At 41.5% G+C, this 14,999-nt stretch overlaps 1 protein-coding gene across 7 annotated transcripts in view; it reads right to left on the reverse strand.

Annotated features, from left to right (window-relative positions):
• The window catches only part of iqsec1b (IQ motif and Sec7 domain ArfGEF 1b), a 214,754-nt gene that overhangs the window by 25,349 nt on the left and 174,406 nt on the right, over positions 1 to 14,999 (reverse strand). For 2 of the 7 annotated variants that reach the window (XM_053653641.1, XM_053653639.1), the window contains exon 1: positions 5,222 to 6,065. The exons of the other annotated variants lie outside the window; for them this stretch is intronic. In XM_053653641.1, the coding sequence (XP_053509616.1) occupies positions 5,222 to 5,292 (71 nt within the window). In that variant the 5' untranslated portion in view covers positions 5,293 to 6,065. Of the gene's footprint in view, positions 1 to 5,221; positions 6,066 to 14,999 lie in introns of those variants that run through there. 7 annotated transcript variants of the gene reach the window in all.

The following is a 14,999-nucleotide window of genomic DNA, read 5'->3' on the forward strand; positions in this document are numbered from 1 at the left end:
TAGTCGCATGGTCCTGGAGGAAAGTGTTTCGTTTTCACCGTACGCTGCACAAGCTGTATATGGTTGAAATGATGATGAAGCCATTTGACTTGACTAGGATGCAAGTCCATCCATCCATCTTCTATTCCGCTTATCCTTTTCAGGGTCACGAGGAACCTGGAGCCTATCCCAGGGAGCATGGGGCACAAGGTGGGCACAATCACATACACATTCATACACTACGGACACTTTAGACAGCCTACCATGCATGTCTTTGGACTGGGGGAGGAAACCGGAGTACCCGGAGGAAACCCCCGCAGCACGGGGAGAACATGCAAACTCCGCACGCACAGGGCCACGGTGGGAATCGAACCCCCGACCCTGGAGGTGTGAGGCGAACGTGCTAACCACTAAGTCACCGTGACACAGGGAGAACATTTTAAATACATGAGCCATTAGTCTGAATTGGAAATACTTTCATGTTGGCAACATATAACAAGCAGACATTGTTTGCCCACCGGGCATGCTTTAAGGACTTTGTCCTGTACTTGGGTAACCCAGAAACTACAACTACTATCCCACTCAAACATATAAAAAACAATATCATCCTGAAGCTGAGCTAACAAGGAAATAAGTTCATGTTATGGGGGTTGGCGAGCTGGCATCCGATGTTCACCAGGACAAGCAAAGTAGCTAATGCAATTTGAGCTAAATCTATGCCGGTTAGCTACTTAAGTGCTAGTTAGTTCGACAATTTTAATAAGTGAAATAAAATGTATTTACTGACAGCTAGAGTCAATGATAATGTGTGGTACACCAAATGGCAGATTGGGAGTGAGTAGAGGACAGCAACCTACAGAGTCCACTAGGCAATGACGAATAAAAAAAAAATAGGTTTGAGTAAAAATAGGTTTGAGTAAAAAGGTTTTGCATTCTTTACTCAGTGCATAAAACATTACAGTCAGTGGTAATCACACACGATACAGATGTGGTAGAATGATATTAGGCTGAAAAACCACTGGTTTATTGGTGGTTTATTAGAATTACTGAGGCAGCATGACCAAACAGCATCAGTAGTCATGACCACTTCCATGCAGACTGATCCTGAAGCTGGATTAAGCACAGAAGGCAGACATTTTCAGGAGTGACATCACTGTTTTGGTCTGATCGGGCTGCATTATAAGGCCCTCGGGCTCGGTTGATCAGACAAGGAGGAGAACAGCATCCAGAATGTAGGTGGTTTAATTGTCAACCTGTTTTCATTGGTACAGTATAATATAATTTAATAATGAAACTGCAGTTTAATATGGAATTATGTCCCATAATAACATAGCAAAAAGAGGCACACAGGGATGTGTCGGATGACACAGTTGGCAGCTGATTTGGTGCCGTCTCTGTTCGGGGCTCCACGGAGCTGGAATGACTCCGAGCTTCCGTGACTGATGTCTGATGCCTTTCAGAATGCACTGGATGCACATTTTGAAATGATGAGTGAAATGAGATTTTCATTTTGTTTTTGTGCCTTCTCATCTCTCACAGGACAGCTCTTTTATTCTGAGCGAGAGAAACACAGTCTTCAAAGCCTGCGCTCTGAGCCGTGATGAATGACACTGGGGGCAAAAATTGAAAAATTACTAAATGACAGTAAAGGTTTTTTTTTTGTTTTTTTTCCTCATTCTTCTGTAAGACAGATGCTTCAAGGAAAGGTGTGGCGATGTTAAGAAAGTAGCACTGAAGGACACAGTTTTCAATGGGTGATCCTGTGATTTTATTTTCTGATCTGGAATTAAAACGTAAAGCTACTCAGCTCAAGCTCAGAGGCAAGCTGCCACTGTTTTCATTCTTCTCACCAACTGGCAACCCAGCTCACGTCTTCATTTTCTGCTCTATATTAGTTTATGTGTCCATGAACATGGCAGCAAATTGAACATAATGACACTGAAAGTCTTTTTTTAGGGCTGAAGAATGTGCTCACAAATCTGTGCACAATTGTTCATACCGAATAATTGGAAAAGCAATATACCCAGCAAGAGTAACTACATTGGATCAGGTTTTTACCCACTAAATGGTAGGCCAGTAACACCCATAACTCCTCATTTGTGAGGAGATGATGCAATAGCACTCAGTTGAAATATTAACACTAGTAGAGTTTGCACTTGTTTTCACCATCACACAGCGAATAACAACTAACCAGCGTGTAGAGATGAGCAAAGTGATGCTGAGGAAAGGGAAAGTGTCCGTCAATTGAATTAAAGCTACCTGCTCGGAACTCCGGGAGGAATTTTGAACGTCTTCCCCGTTACCCAGCAGTGCTTTTCGGCACAGCGTTGTATTAAACCAGCGGCCAGACCAAAATCGAATGCGCACGAGGAATTTGCTTCCAACAGAGATTCGTTTAGCTTCATGCCGGGTTCATCTAGCTGACCTTATACCCTGCAAATGTTAATTGGGAATGTTAGCCAATAGACAAAATGTGCACAGTAGGACCGTTGTTCTGCAAAAAGACTAAATAGAAGGCTGATAAATAAGTAGGTGTCACATCAGATTTTTGCCTTTTAGAGCGAATGTTGCTCGTCTCTTACAATTGCGGAAAACCCTAGCTAGCACACGTTACCGCGACATTCTCTCACAAAATCCCGTCTAACTGCCATGTAACACTACTGATTCATCTCGATTATCTCTTATCGGAGTTCCCCCGAGTTTGCTCTTTGCACCAGAATAGATTTCAACCCATCAGATCTAAATCTAAAGCGTTAAAACACGATAAATCCATCCTTAATGCACACAAAACCTTAATCAAATGCTTACTATGTACAAAAAAACAAAAAACAAAACAAAACCTCAAATGCACACTTATTTGAAATTATGCTGATTCAGTGAAAGGTTTTCAGTGAGGATTTTTAATTTTTTTTTTTTTTATGGGCTAATCTGAGTTTTATCTCATCATTAACTGACTCAGGTACAGATGGTGAGCCTAACAAGTGCATATAATGAGAGCTCATTTACATTTCAGACCATAAATCACACGTCACATTAACAGTGTGGACCTCCACATCGGTTGTCCTGACATGTCCTGGAGCTTGAACGCTCGCTCCTTGCTGCCCGAGATACAGCTTGTTTATCTGTATAAAATACACAGCTGTATAGTATCTATTTACGATCACAATTCCTCGGTCAGAATCTGAAGGTAGAGCTGCGAACCACAACCAGTATCCACCATGAACCAACAAAAAAATTTGCAGGAGCAGGTGACATTTACTCTCATAAGAAGGGATGCAAACCGTCAGATGCAGCTCGCATGGCATAAAAGACCGCGTTCATGGACACTGAAGCGTAGCAGATGCAGCTTTGTGCAAGTCGTGTCTGGTGTGAATTTTGCTACTCATTCATTCTTTTTTACGAGCTGCTTTATTCCGTCCAGGGCTGCTGAGGTTTTAATGACTTAATTCTTCATATTTTGGAAAACAGAACCAACGAACTTCATTAGAAAATATTGCGGGTGAGTACAAACAAATATAACTGCAGGAGCAGGCAGGATATCCATCCTAGAATACCTTCAGGGGTGGGAGTAAAATACAGTCCCACACACACACCACTATCTGAAGCAACTGAAATATCCTTTCACTGGCATGAAAATTGAAAAGGACCCAAATTAGATCAACAATGAATAGCTAGCTCATTAGATAATAACACAGAGAGAGACTGCAGAGTTTACAGGAGTGTTAATGTTCTGTGGTAGTGCCTGGAAGGTTGGGAGACTGCTGGAGACATTCTGGGCCCATGAGCTAAGACCCTAGACCTCACCTATATACCTACTGTTATATTTATTTATTTGACTGCTGGTTTAATCCAAAGCAAATGAATCTGAGGGTAAAAGGCTTTGCTTAGTGGTTCCTGGATCGTATTTGTCTAAACCCCAATTCTTTTATTTGACAAACAATATGATTGTGGAAATGAATTCTCGCCAATACTTATATTTTTCTCTGCCAGCATCACTATTAGCTTCAGATAGCGTATATGTTAGGACAGTCAACAGTGGTGTGTACATCTGCTGTTATAGCTCTGCCTATTCAACAAAAACTGGTTTCAAAGTGAGATGGCATGTTATAGAGTCACTGTAGCGATCACACTCGAGTCTATCTAGCACACTGGTTTAATGGAGAACTGAATAAGCTTGGGTCTGTATGGGTTAGCATAAATGACTATAGAAATTCTACCACGAGGTCCGAATGCTAAGCAGACCTTGTCGGTGAGAGACATGGTGAAATAAGACTACAGTGTCCGGATCCGACGAGTACCATATGAGAAAATTCCATGACACTACTTCTCAAAAGTTATTCAACTGTTCAACACGGTGCAGTGTGGAGGTATGACAGGAAGAGCTGCAGCACATTAAAAAGCATAGCGTCCAGGCTGAATGCCTCAGAAATCCTCTGGCACAGTCTGAAAGCCAAGAGAGCTCAAAAAAGCCTGGCGTTCACCAGAATGGCCAAGCTGAACGTGCATTTAGCTCGAAGTGCATTTCTCTGGGACCTAAACAAGCAACAGTCATGACTATGAACCACAAACCGATAACACTGTGTGTGTGTGTGTGTGTGTGTGTGTGTCTGACAATAATGACCCCCCCCCCCCCCCCCCCCCAAATTAAAAGTTATACACAAGAGGTCCAATGTGATAACCTCTGAATCGGTGGGATTTTCCTGTAATTTGCAATAATTAGAGAGGAGCGGTTTGAATATGATTAAAGAGTCCGCCACTCCGGGAAAGATGAAATGGACATTGTGTTTAGATCGCGCTAAATAAACACCGACATTGTCTTATACGAATTTGAGAATTCACGCAAGAAAAATTCTCATGAAAAACGACGACACATCCGTGCTTTTATACGACTTCATTCATAGGACACCCAATGAAATGCGACCCGTTGTCGCATTTCTTCTTTATCTCCACATTCACTGGAGTTTTACATGCGATCAGGTCCGTAAAATCCTGAGGTACTCCACCGAGAGATATTTAGTGTGGCGGAAAGGCAAAAGTTTAGAGGGAACAGAGTTAAAGAGATCCTTATAATGTAATATAAAATCGGTTGGACGTTCAAGCTTATTCATCCAGACTTTCAAAGAGAACAACTTTCCTACTGTACTTTCTCTCGGCCTTCAATGTATACACACATTAGGTATATGCGAGTCCCCTTACCCAAAGTAATGTACACCCCCGTCATACACACAGGCTAAAAGCTTACCAGCTGTTCGGCTCCAGCTCCAGCTCCAGCAGAGACTGGCTTCTGTCAGATGTACACTGCAAACACCACATGTTGCGTTCTGATCCCTACAAATAGCAGCATTGCTTTGACCCATGGCTGCCCATTTCCTTGGCAAGCAGATCCTCTTTGTCATAAGCAAAGTGTTACACTCTTCATCCAGCTTCTGTGGACTCCACAGTCACTGAATCCCTGTTTTCCTTCTCTTGCTCTGTGGATAGCGAGGAGGGGGTAGAACAGAGTGCGTGCCAGTGACTGTGGCTAAAAGGGGAGGGAATTCCTTCGTCCAGCGATCTAATTAGATGGCAGGAATATAAACGAGTCTGGCCCAAAGAGCAATGTTTAGCTTGGTCCTGTACAACCTAGACTGTATGAAAGAGTGAAGAATATACACGTCAGACTAGTAAAGGCAGAGTCCAAAGAGTTGAAAGAGATGATAGCTAAAAGAGTGGGAAGCCCCTTTGGACCAGGAGAGGAAGTGGGGCTAATAATAGCCAGATTGCAGGATGGATTCAGGCTGTTAGAGAAGTTAAGAAGTGGAGGAAGCCTTTATCCCTCCCTCTATATCTTTCCATCTCTCTCCATCTCTCTTGAAGGCTTCAGCTGCTGTTCCTAGGGGCCAAAGTGACTCTTGGCAGTAACTTGAGCCCTACGTGTGTGACAGACGTGCTCCAGACGGCAGGGGCTGCTGGAGAGGTGCAGCCAAACATGGTGGTCACTATTCTCTCCTCACACCACAGTTTACATGAATGAGTCCTCTTAAAGGGCCATATGCACCACTCACGAGTGGCCAATTCACTATAGAACACATAAAACCTTGGTATACCTTTAACTTCTGATATCTTGAACAAATTTAAACAAAAAAATTTTTTAAAAAAGGTCAACATTAAAAAAGTCCTTTAAATGTGACTGAATTGCAATGTTTTAGAGGCAGGGCCGAGTTAGCTTGTAAAGCAAAAGGCTAAAAACACACCCCACAATATTTATAACCAAGGCCTTGAATAACATCTCTATAATCTGTCCTCTGTTTTTCCCTCCTCCCATTTCCTTACATAAGGCGGGTTTACACATTTCCTCTTGCTTACATCATTAACTAAACAATGGGTGTCGTAGGAGCAGTGCCATCACCCATCGCGCAGTGAGAAATGCATGGTTCTGAGATGAAACAAAGCATCAATATTTAACCGGAAATTAGAGCAACGCCGTCCTCAGGGGGTCTGCAGTGACTTGACTTTGATCATAGTTGGAAAAAAAAAACACATAATGGGAATCACGTCTCCAGCACCATCCAGCTTTATGTCCAAGCTGACGGTGTGGCTGTAATTGCTGGAATATTTTCAGTCACTCCCAAGAGTGAAGCCTTTCATTTCTCACTTTTGTCCAGAGCTCATACTCCCCGAGGTCTAAGATTAAAACACACCCAATCTCATGGAAAGAAGAGACAAGATGGTCCACTGAAGATTTGTGGGCTGTGTACTGTGTATCGTGTAGACATCTATTCATTCTAGACATGAAAACAACTTCAGCTGTGGAAGCAGAAGGGATCTACATTTCATCCTTTCTATTTATTATTTCAAAAAAAAAAAAAAAAAAAAAAAGCATCCAGCCTGCTTTAGCCTTAGGGCAAACACAGAATAAATGAAATCACCCTGAGCAGTCAAAGAAAACTAAATTAATTGCTGTGATTCATTTACAGAATCAATAAAACCCACACTATTCCAAACAGCTGCATTCTAGACTAAACATTACAAGGTGCGTGGGTTAATAGCGAGGGTGTGTTGAACACATTTCTATGTTTTGCCTCATCAAGCGAACACCGAGCAGCGAATGTGTGGGTGGATAGGTGTGAAGATTCCTCCGTGTGTTTTATTTCCCCACCCACAATTCCCCAATGCCAGTTGATCATTATAAAGAAATGAAAATACACAACGTATTCATACAAGGTCACTGTGTCTTCACGCTTCGGAGAGCCACCCGACAGAGCTTATTACTAATGACATCAAAACTATTCACGCTGAAGGGTCTGAAGTTCAATTAGATCTCCTTAACATGTCAAAAGCTTCTCACGGAGCAGCGTGAAGAACGTCTGAAGCCTCTGAAGGAGTCTGTTCAAGGCCACGTACATCATAATCAGTGGACAGAGGAGCCCAAACTATTATCTCTCCATAGTTCCGGGGTAAGTTACTCACTACATCTGAACAGAAGAAATCAGCTTGCTCTTTGTTGCTCCTTTTACCAAAAGGTATTAATCTACATTAGTTCTCAATAAGATGGGGAAATGCTCCAAGGTCGAATAAAATCCGTCTCTTAAAAGTTTCTGGGTCCGCTGTGTGTTAGACTCTGATCTGTTCTGTGGTGAAGGACAAAGTAGGACAGAGTTCCTATTCCTCTCATTCTACTGATATCTTCTAGACACCTGTTTTGGGGAAGGGGCAACTCTGAGAACTGCCTCGTACTTTCAACCTTACAGTCCCAGCAGCTGTCATTTATTACATGTCTCAATGTCAGTCTGACAGTGCTGCCGGGACAGACGGCATGCAGCTTGCCATGAGCCCATGGGAGATGTTGGTGCCAAGGTGTCTGCTGTCATTTCAGTACCAACCTCACCTCATTTTTCTATCTACACTTGACTACAGCTCTCAAAGAGTAAGAGCAAGTTTGCACAATCTTTGAGCTCGTGTTAGATAGTTTGGATTGGCTATGAAGAGTCCCTTACACAGAGCTCCATTCACTTTTTCCTGTAAGGTCTCCAGTAAGTAGGAACCCTCGCCCCCCACCCCAGAAATGTCATGAGATCATGGGACATGTAAATCTCAAATTTATTTGAGTCTGCTACAGCTGATGAAATAGCGAACTCGAATTTAAAAAACAAAAACAAAAACAACAACTTAATTTGCTTAAATTTTATTGCCAATTTTGATTCCAGTAACGCAGCTAGCAACTAAAGTGTCATCTAAAGGACTACAGAACAATAATTAAAATTACAAATAGCACAAATTGCCATCCTCAGGCACTAAAAATGGGTTTACAGTGAACCTGAATCCTCCCATGTGATTACATAGGTTCCCACCTCACTTGCTAACTCTACGGCTTACGCCACACACACACACACACACACACACACGTTAGCATATCTACAGGGCCTGCTGCATGCATTCTACATAATCAAGGCTCTCTCAATTTAACAGCGTCATTTAGCTAAGTGCACCCTGCTCATCCTAGTTTTTTGTATTTAACAGTCAGCGCAGGAACAATAAAAAGTCTAGTTAACCATAGCTCTACCCTCAGCAAATCTAAAAAGCTTTTATTCTCCAACACAAAAATGTTCGTAAACAGTGCATAAAAAAAAGCGCACTGCCGGTTAATGAAGTCATAAATGGTGTTTCTTAATATGCAAGATCGTGCCCTAAAGGCTCTCAATTATGTGCAGAGCTAATGGTAAGCAGCTGAAATGCAAGCACTGCTGTAGTGTCTACAGCGCAATTAAGCTAATTCTGAGCGATTCCCGACTACAAATCGTGTCCTGTTTGTAGATAAATATGATTAACTCCTGGAATCTTGACTTGCATCAGTGTTCCCTGGTTCCTGGACAAGCTTGTTTTTCCAGCCTGAACCAACAAGTCTTCATTGTGAAGATATTTTCGACTCATCTGAGAGTCTGCTGGCCCGATGAAGGCTCTCGGATGAGTAGCACAATATCCCAGTGTGACATGGATGCTTGAAAACCTTCACATATTACAGTATATACACCGAGCAGAGTAGAGAATTAGCTGTGCTCCCCGATACATACCATAGCACATGGGTCAAACAACTGTCTGGATTTTGCATCCATCGCTTGGCAAGAGTGCAGATAATGATCAGCTGAAATGGTTTTAAGAACTTTCGTCATGCTCTGTTTAGAAAGCCAATAGACAGGAACTATAAACGATATAATCGACCCTCAGACAATTAAAAATGTATTCCGTGTCAGTAAATTTCCTCTTCAGTCAATAGAGTTGTAGAATAATTTATAGGACGCAGATGAAGCGGTACCTCTGTAAACATGTCAGATAAGAGTCCAGAGACTGCAGCTCATTCTTGCTCAGCTCAGGCTGTAAATCTCCAAAGCTCCTGTTCAGCAGCTCAGCTTTAAGTACTGACATTAGCTATGTCCGAAGCTGGGCACCGACCAAGAGCATAAACACACCACAGGAGCTCATCAGATACTGACAGGCAAACACACACACTGGATTTGCTCAAAGCTGGGAGGTCAGAGAGCGAATTGCTGGGCAATTACTCCAGTCCTCACTGAAGATGAAGAAGATTTATGTCAATCTAAAACAACAAGCATAGCAGCACTGATCTGCATTCAGATGTGAGATATTCTGGTGTCTTGTTCCAGTTTGCTTCCATCATCACACATCATCAACAGTTTGGAACAACATCTGCGGTACCTCATTACCGAAAAGACAGGAAGTCTGGAAACTTATCTTCTGAGCCCCTCTGAGACGTCAAAGCTTTTGCCGAGTGCTACTCTGCATTTTAACTTGACCGGTGAGGAAACATGACATGATAACTTTCCATGAAGGTTTCAAGAGCTACTGTAAAAGCCTTGGCCTTTTTGGGTCTTCAGGGAAAATTTAAGAAACCACAAAGAAAAAGAACTTTTCCTAGTGAAGGAACATGCGCAGGGCAATAAAGTCAGGCTTTTACAAGCGTGGACGCATTGATGGTCTACAACCTTCTCGGATTAATTCTGTAATTTGCTAAGAACATGAGTGGAAACGAGGCGTGTACTGTATATCTATACCTCTTTTTTTTTATTTATCTCACAGGTTCAGCCTCAAGCACTTTGCGATTTTATAGACTCCACATGGTCCCTCCTGCACAAAGTGACCTCAGAGATCCGGTCTAAACAGAAAGACGCGGACGTGCTTAAGTTATCTCCTCCTGCTTCTTCTCACACAGCAGGGACCGAAGAGTGCTCCAGGGTAGGAAATGTGCTGTGTACACTGCAGTGTTTCGCCGGTTAGACGTCTAAAAAAAAAAAAGTTCTGCAGACTGAAAGAGGCAAGAGGGTGACACATGTTCCAGATATAAGCCATAGTCAGCCATCGTTTCAGACAGACAGATGGAGAAAAATGAGAAGAAGCTGAAAAAAACGAGGGGGAGGGGTTGAATAAATATGTGCAGAATCCTGCTGAGAAACAGCCTCAAAACATGTGGTATGAAACAAGACACTTGGACTGATGGGATAGAGAAGGAACTCGGAGACAAGCTGAGGTGATTAGATCAAGAAACTTAAATCAAGAAACTAATCAAAGCAGATCAATAGTTCGAAAGATATGAATAAGTTTATAAAGTGTACAATGCTTGTTTGACGCGTAGGGATCTGTGCTTTTAAGACACCTAAAGCATCCATATTTAAATTTGAAGATTTATTCATTACGGTAAACATATGTCTCCAGTATAATCTTAGTTAAAAACTACAAATGCGTAGATCTTCCACCTGCTTAAAACTGTGCGGATATGGAATGACAAACCAAAACTTCTCTCAAACTATTTTTTGTTTTAATCCAAGCCACGAGTCCAAAACAAGATGTATTTTGTACACGCGGTACTGACAGCATCCGTAGTGCCGCGGTGGTGCAGAAATGGTGAGCATGAATGGTCAGCTGAACTACAGACTAATTAACCACAGGCTTCTCCAACCACACTGCATGTATGCACACTCACAAATACGTAATATTGGACAAATTTTTGTTTCATTGGGTTCTCCTAATCTACTTTGAGGGCTTGTGTGAAAATCTGATGTTGTTTTAGGTCATGTTGATGCTGAAATCTAGGAAAATCTAACACAAACTTTCAAGCACCACTGTATATTGCTACCTGGGAGTACCTGACATAACCCAAATCAGACCAGCACACAGAAAAGGGCAGAAAATAGAAATTTAGAACTCTTTGAGCTGAAATAACGCAAGTCAAAAGTAAATTAACCACAGAAGTTATACATTTAGGCATCTTAAATAGCTGTTATAGGGCTTCATGAGGCACCAACTAATTGAAAAGGTAGAACAATTATTTTAATGAGCAATAAAAGAGAAAATCAGGGTATAAAATGAGACAAAACCTACCACCCTCAAGCTGATGAAACCCAATGAAGTCCAAAAGCAGTGTTTGTACAGGTAACTAATATTAGCTCCAAGTGTGCATTATGTTCAGGTGTTTCCATGGACACCAGCATGCCCCTGCCCTTCCTCTCCTCAACCTCTTGCCCTAGTGCATGGACTCACACTAAGCACACACAATACAGCTGTTGTGTGTAGCCAAGCCCGTGTACACCTTGCCAGCTGTGGGCACAGGGTGTCTTGGCACCTCATATAACAGCAACCTTTCTGCTGCCTGGACTGCTCTGTGTTTCCCCCCCCCAGTTTTTTTTTTAAGCAATGCTAAAGACAGAGAGGACGCACTGTGTGAAAGTGTATGTGTGTTTGTGTGCGTGTGTGTGTGAGGCTGCATTACAGGAAGGGAGTGGTTGGTGTCTGTACCACAGCTGACTTTTTTTTGGTGATTTTGAGCTAATTATGGAAGGCAGATAGATTCCATAATCCAGCTGTGGTTTCAAAATGACGCATTGGAACTGACTCAACATGCGTCATTATGACTTGTGACCTGCAAAACTCTCCTGCAATGACTGTCCATTTGTGATCACAGTGATAATTAAACCTACATAAAACCCAGGCAATCAGGTTTCCATACATAATGCCAAATTTTTATTAGACAAATAAATGACGTTGCTCTTTTGACAAGACACGATTCATCTCACACCGTGAAGATAACACACAAGTCCTTGACAACTGATGAGACATCAGTTTTACTTTTCATAGGAAAAAAAAAAAAGTTATTCAGAACTTCCCCATGACTGATTCCCTGTTCGCTACAGATAAGAGATCATTTTCATTAGTCTACCGGCTCAGGGACAAAACATAGTTTTTCATAATCATGCCTTAGGTCTACAGGAGAGTGTGAGTTCATTCATTCTGGAACTGTTCCAGACTAGAGCTGCACCGATACTTAATTTCTCAGCCGATACCGATACGCGATTATTCAGCGTGATATCAGCCGATACAGACAGTTCTGCCTTTTATGCGTTCTCTTAAATTAATAATAATTAATTTAAAAGAATTCTGAAAGAAATGCAAATAAAAACTTTATTCTCTCCATTTCAGCAAGTTGTTTGACAGTAACTGGTCTCATCAACACAAAACACATTACTCTGATTAACATCAACACATGAACTCAATTCTGAAGATTAAAGTAAGATTATGAACTTATTGAATGTTATTAATTCATATTAACATTGACTGAATTGTAAAAATCCTCCTGTTAGTCTCACATTCACTCTCCACAAACACAAGCATTTCTACTTCATCACTGCACATCAAACTGGTCATATATAATATCAACTTTTTTATATATTAACATTCACTGGATATGAAATATACTACTGTACTAATATATTTTTCTGTGCAATATATACCTTTTTTAATCTTTGAACGGTGTACTGGTGCTTTAATTCAGCGCGAGTAGCGCGGCTAGAAAAATGTTAGACTCGACGCTGAAACTCCCGCTTCTGCGGCGTCCGGGGTAAAATGTTATCAGTGCAGAGTTTACAGAGATTACAAACTGCAGTTTTGTCATCATTCCACACAAGAGACATCATCATGCCATGATCTAAAGAGTTCTGTAAGGCCGTCAGAAAAATGGCTGTGGATGCCTAGGAGTTGGTCACGGAATTTAAAAAGATCTCCAAATTATTGAACATACATCAGGAAAACAATCTACAAATGGCGCAGATTTCAAACGAACGACAATTAGTCCAGAACTGGCCGTCCCACCAAATTCAGCCCGAGAGCAGACCGTCTGATGCAAAAAGAGGTCTCTAAGAACCCCAAAATTTCATCACAGGATCTGCTAGCAAGTCTGGCAACTGTTGCTGTGCTCTGAACAGACGAGTCAAAGATAGAGTTGTTTGTTCACAGTAACAGCAGACATGTTTGGCACAGACCAAAGACAGCTTTTCAGGGGAAGCACCTCATACCAACTGTGAAGCACGGTGGTGGAAATGTTATGGTTTGGGGTTGCTTTGCTTCCTCAGGGACTGGACAGCTTTCATTCACTGACTCAACTATGAATTCTGCATCATATCAAAGAGTGCTTGAAGATAACGTGAGGCCGTCTGTCTGAAAATTGAAGCTGAACTGAAAGCGGACCTTCCAACATCATACTGGCCCTAAGCACACGAGCAAATCCAACAAGGAACGGCTCAAAAAGAAGAAATGGAGGGTTATGGAATGGCCGAGTCAAAACCCAGATTTGAATCCCATTTAAATTTTGTGGGGGAAAAACTGCCAGTAAATTCAAGAAAACCCTCAAACAACTGAAAGAGTATTGCATGGAAAAGTTCCAGCAAACCGATGTCAGAGACTTGTGGACAATTATGAAAAACGCCTACAAGAAGTTTGTCTGCTAAAGGGGGCAATACGTCTGAGACCAAGTGTGTACTTACTTTTCCACAGAAGAATGATCTATTATCCCATCTAATGATATTTCTGTTGAATAATTGATTGAAAAAGCGAAATTTCCTTGTTGTTTTGTTCAAGTCTATCAGCGTCATTAATAGGCACCGTTTCAAAGATATTAAATGTTTGCTTGGCCAATTATGTCAAAAAAAATAAAGCCAACGATTTCCATGGGGTGTACTTACTTTTTCACATGATTGTACACCATCCCAGACTGTAAAAGTAAGTCAGCTGTAAAATTATTGGCACCCTTCATGGATATAAGGGTACGTAATGAATAACACACAGATTGCATGGGTTTAATTTTAATACAACTTTTTTTTTTTTTTTCAGCGCAAAAAAACAAAAAATATCTTTGCCCATTCTCTTGAAGCCTGCCAATAAATTATAGCTAGATTATAATAGAGCAGATAGAGACACAAACAATGCCAAGCACAAGCTGTCTGGACTCAAATGCTGAACATTAAGCCTCATTCACCGAGTTTGAATGACAGGAGGAATTGGAATTCCAAGGTCAGTGCAATGGAGAGTAATGACTATTTGTATCCGAGGTTCAGCCCATGAATTTCAATTGGTATCATCACATTGTTGCTTCACTCACTGCAGCACATACAAAAATAAAGCATTATGGAAATCCAATGTCAAACACGCCATTGTTATGCAAGATCGGGTTCCAGAAACAGTGGGAATAATTGTTTGGGAATACAGAATGAACTATAAAACGGGGGTTCTCTAATGTCAAGAGGCTTCAATCTATTTCTTAATGAAAAACATCCGAACCTGCGTACAGGAATTCACATCAACAAATGCTTTTCTGATGAGAAAATCACTATTCTAAAGCCCAACACAAACTATCAATCACCATGAACTGGCTTGCACTGGTTACCTCACTGACAGTATCTAACACGTCTGACTGCATCCTCATTAAACTTGTAACAGGCACCGGTAATGTTTTTGCCGTAAATGTTAAAGCAATTTACTCATGAGAACCTGCAATAATGGTATGTGTGAACATGGATCGAGTCGCACATCAGGGAGTTGTCAGCTTTAACATTTACGAGAGGCGGTGAGTGGAGTCGATGCGTATTCTGAGCATTCCAGGACACACATGTAACACAGCAGTTTAGCTGCAGCAGAGTTTAATGTGTTTTTATGCCTTAAACCCTCTACAAAAACCCTATAAAACCCACACGCATCAG

Source organism: Ictalurus furcatus, chromosome 21, assembly GCF_023375685.1.
Source record: "Ictalurus furcatus strain D&B chromosome 21, Billie_1.0, whole genome shotgun sequence".
Taxonomy (NCBI): domain Eukaryota; kingdom Metazoa; phylum Chordata; class Actinopteri; order Siluriformes; family Ictaluridae; genus Ictalurus; species Ictalurus furcatus.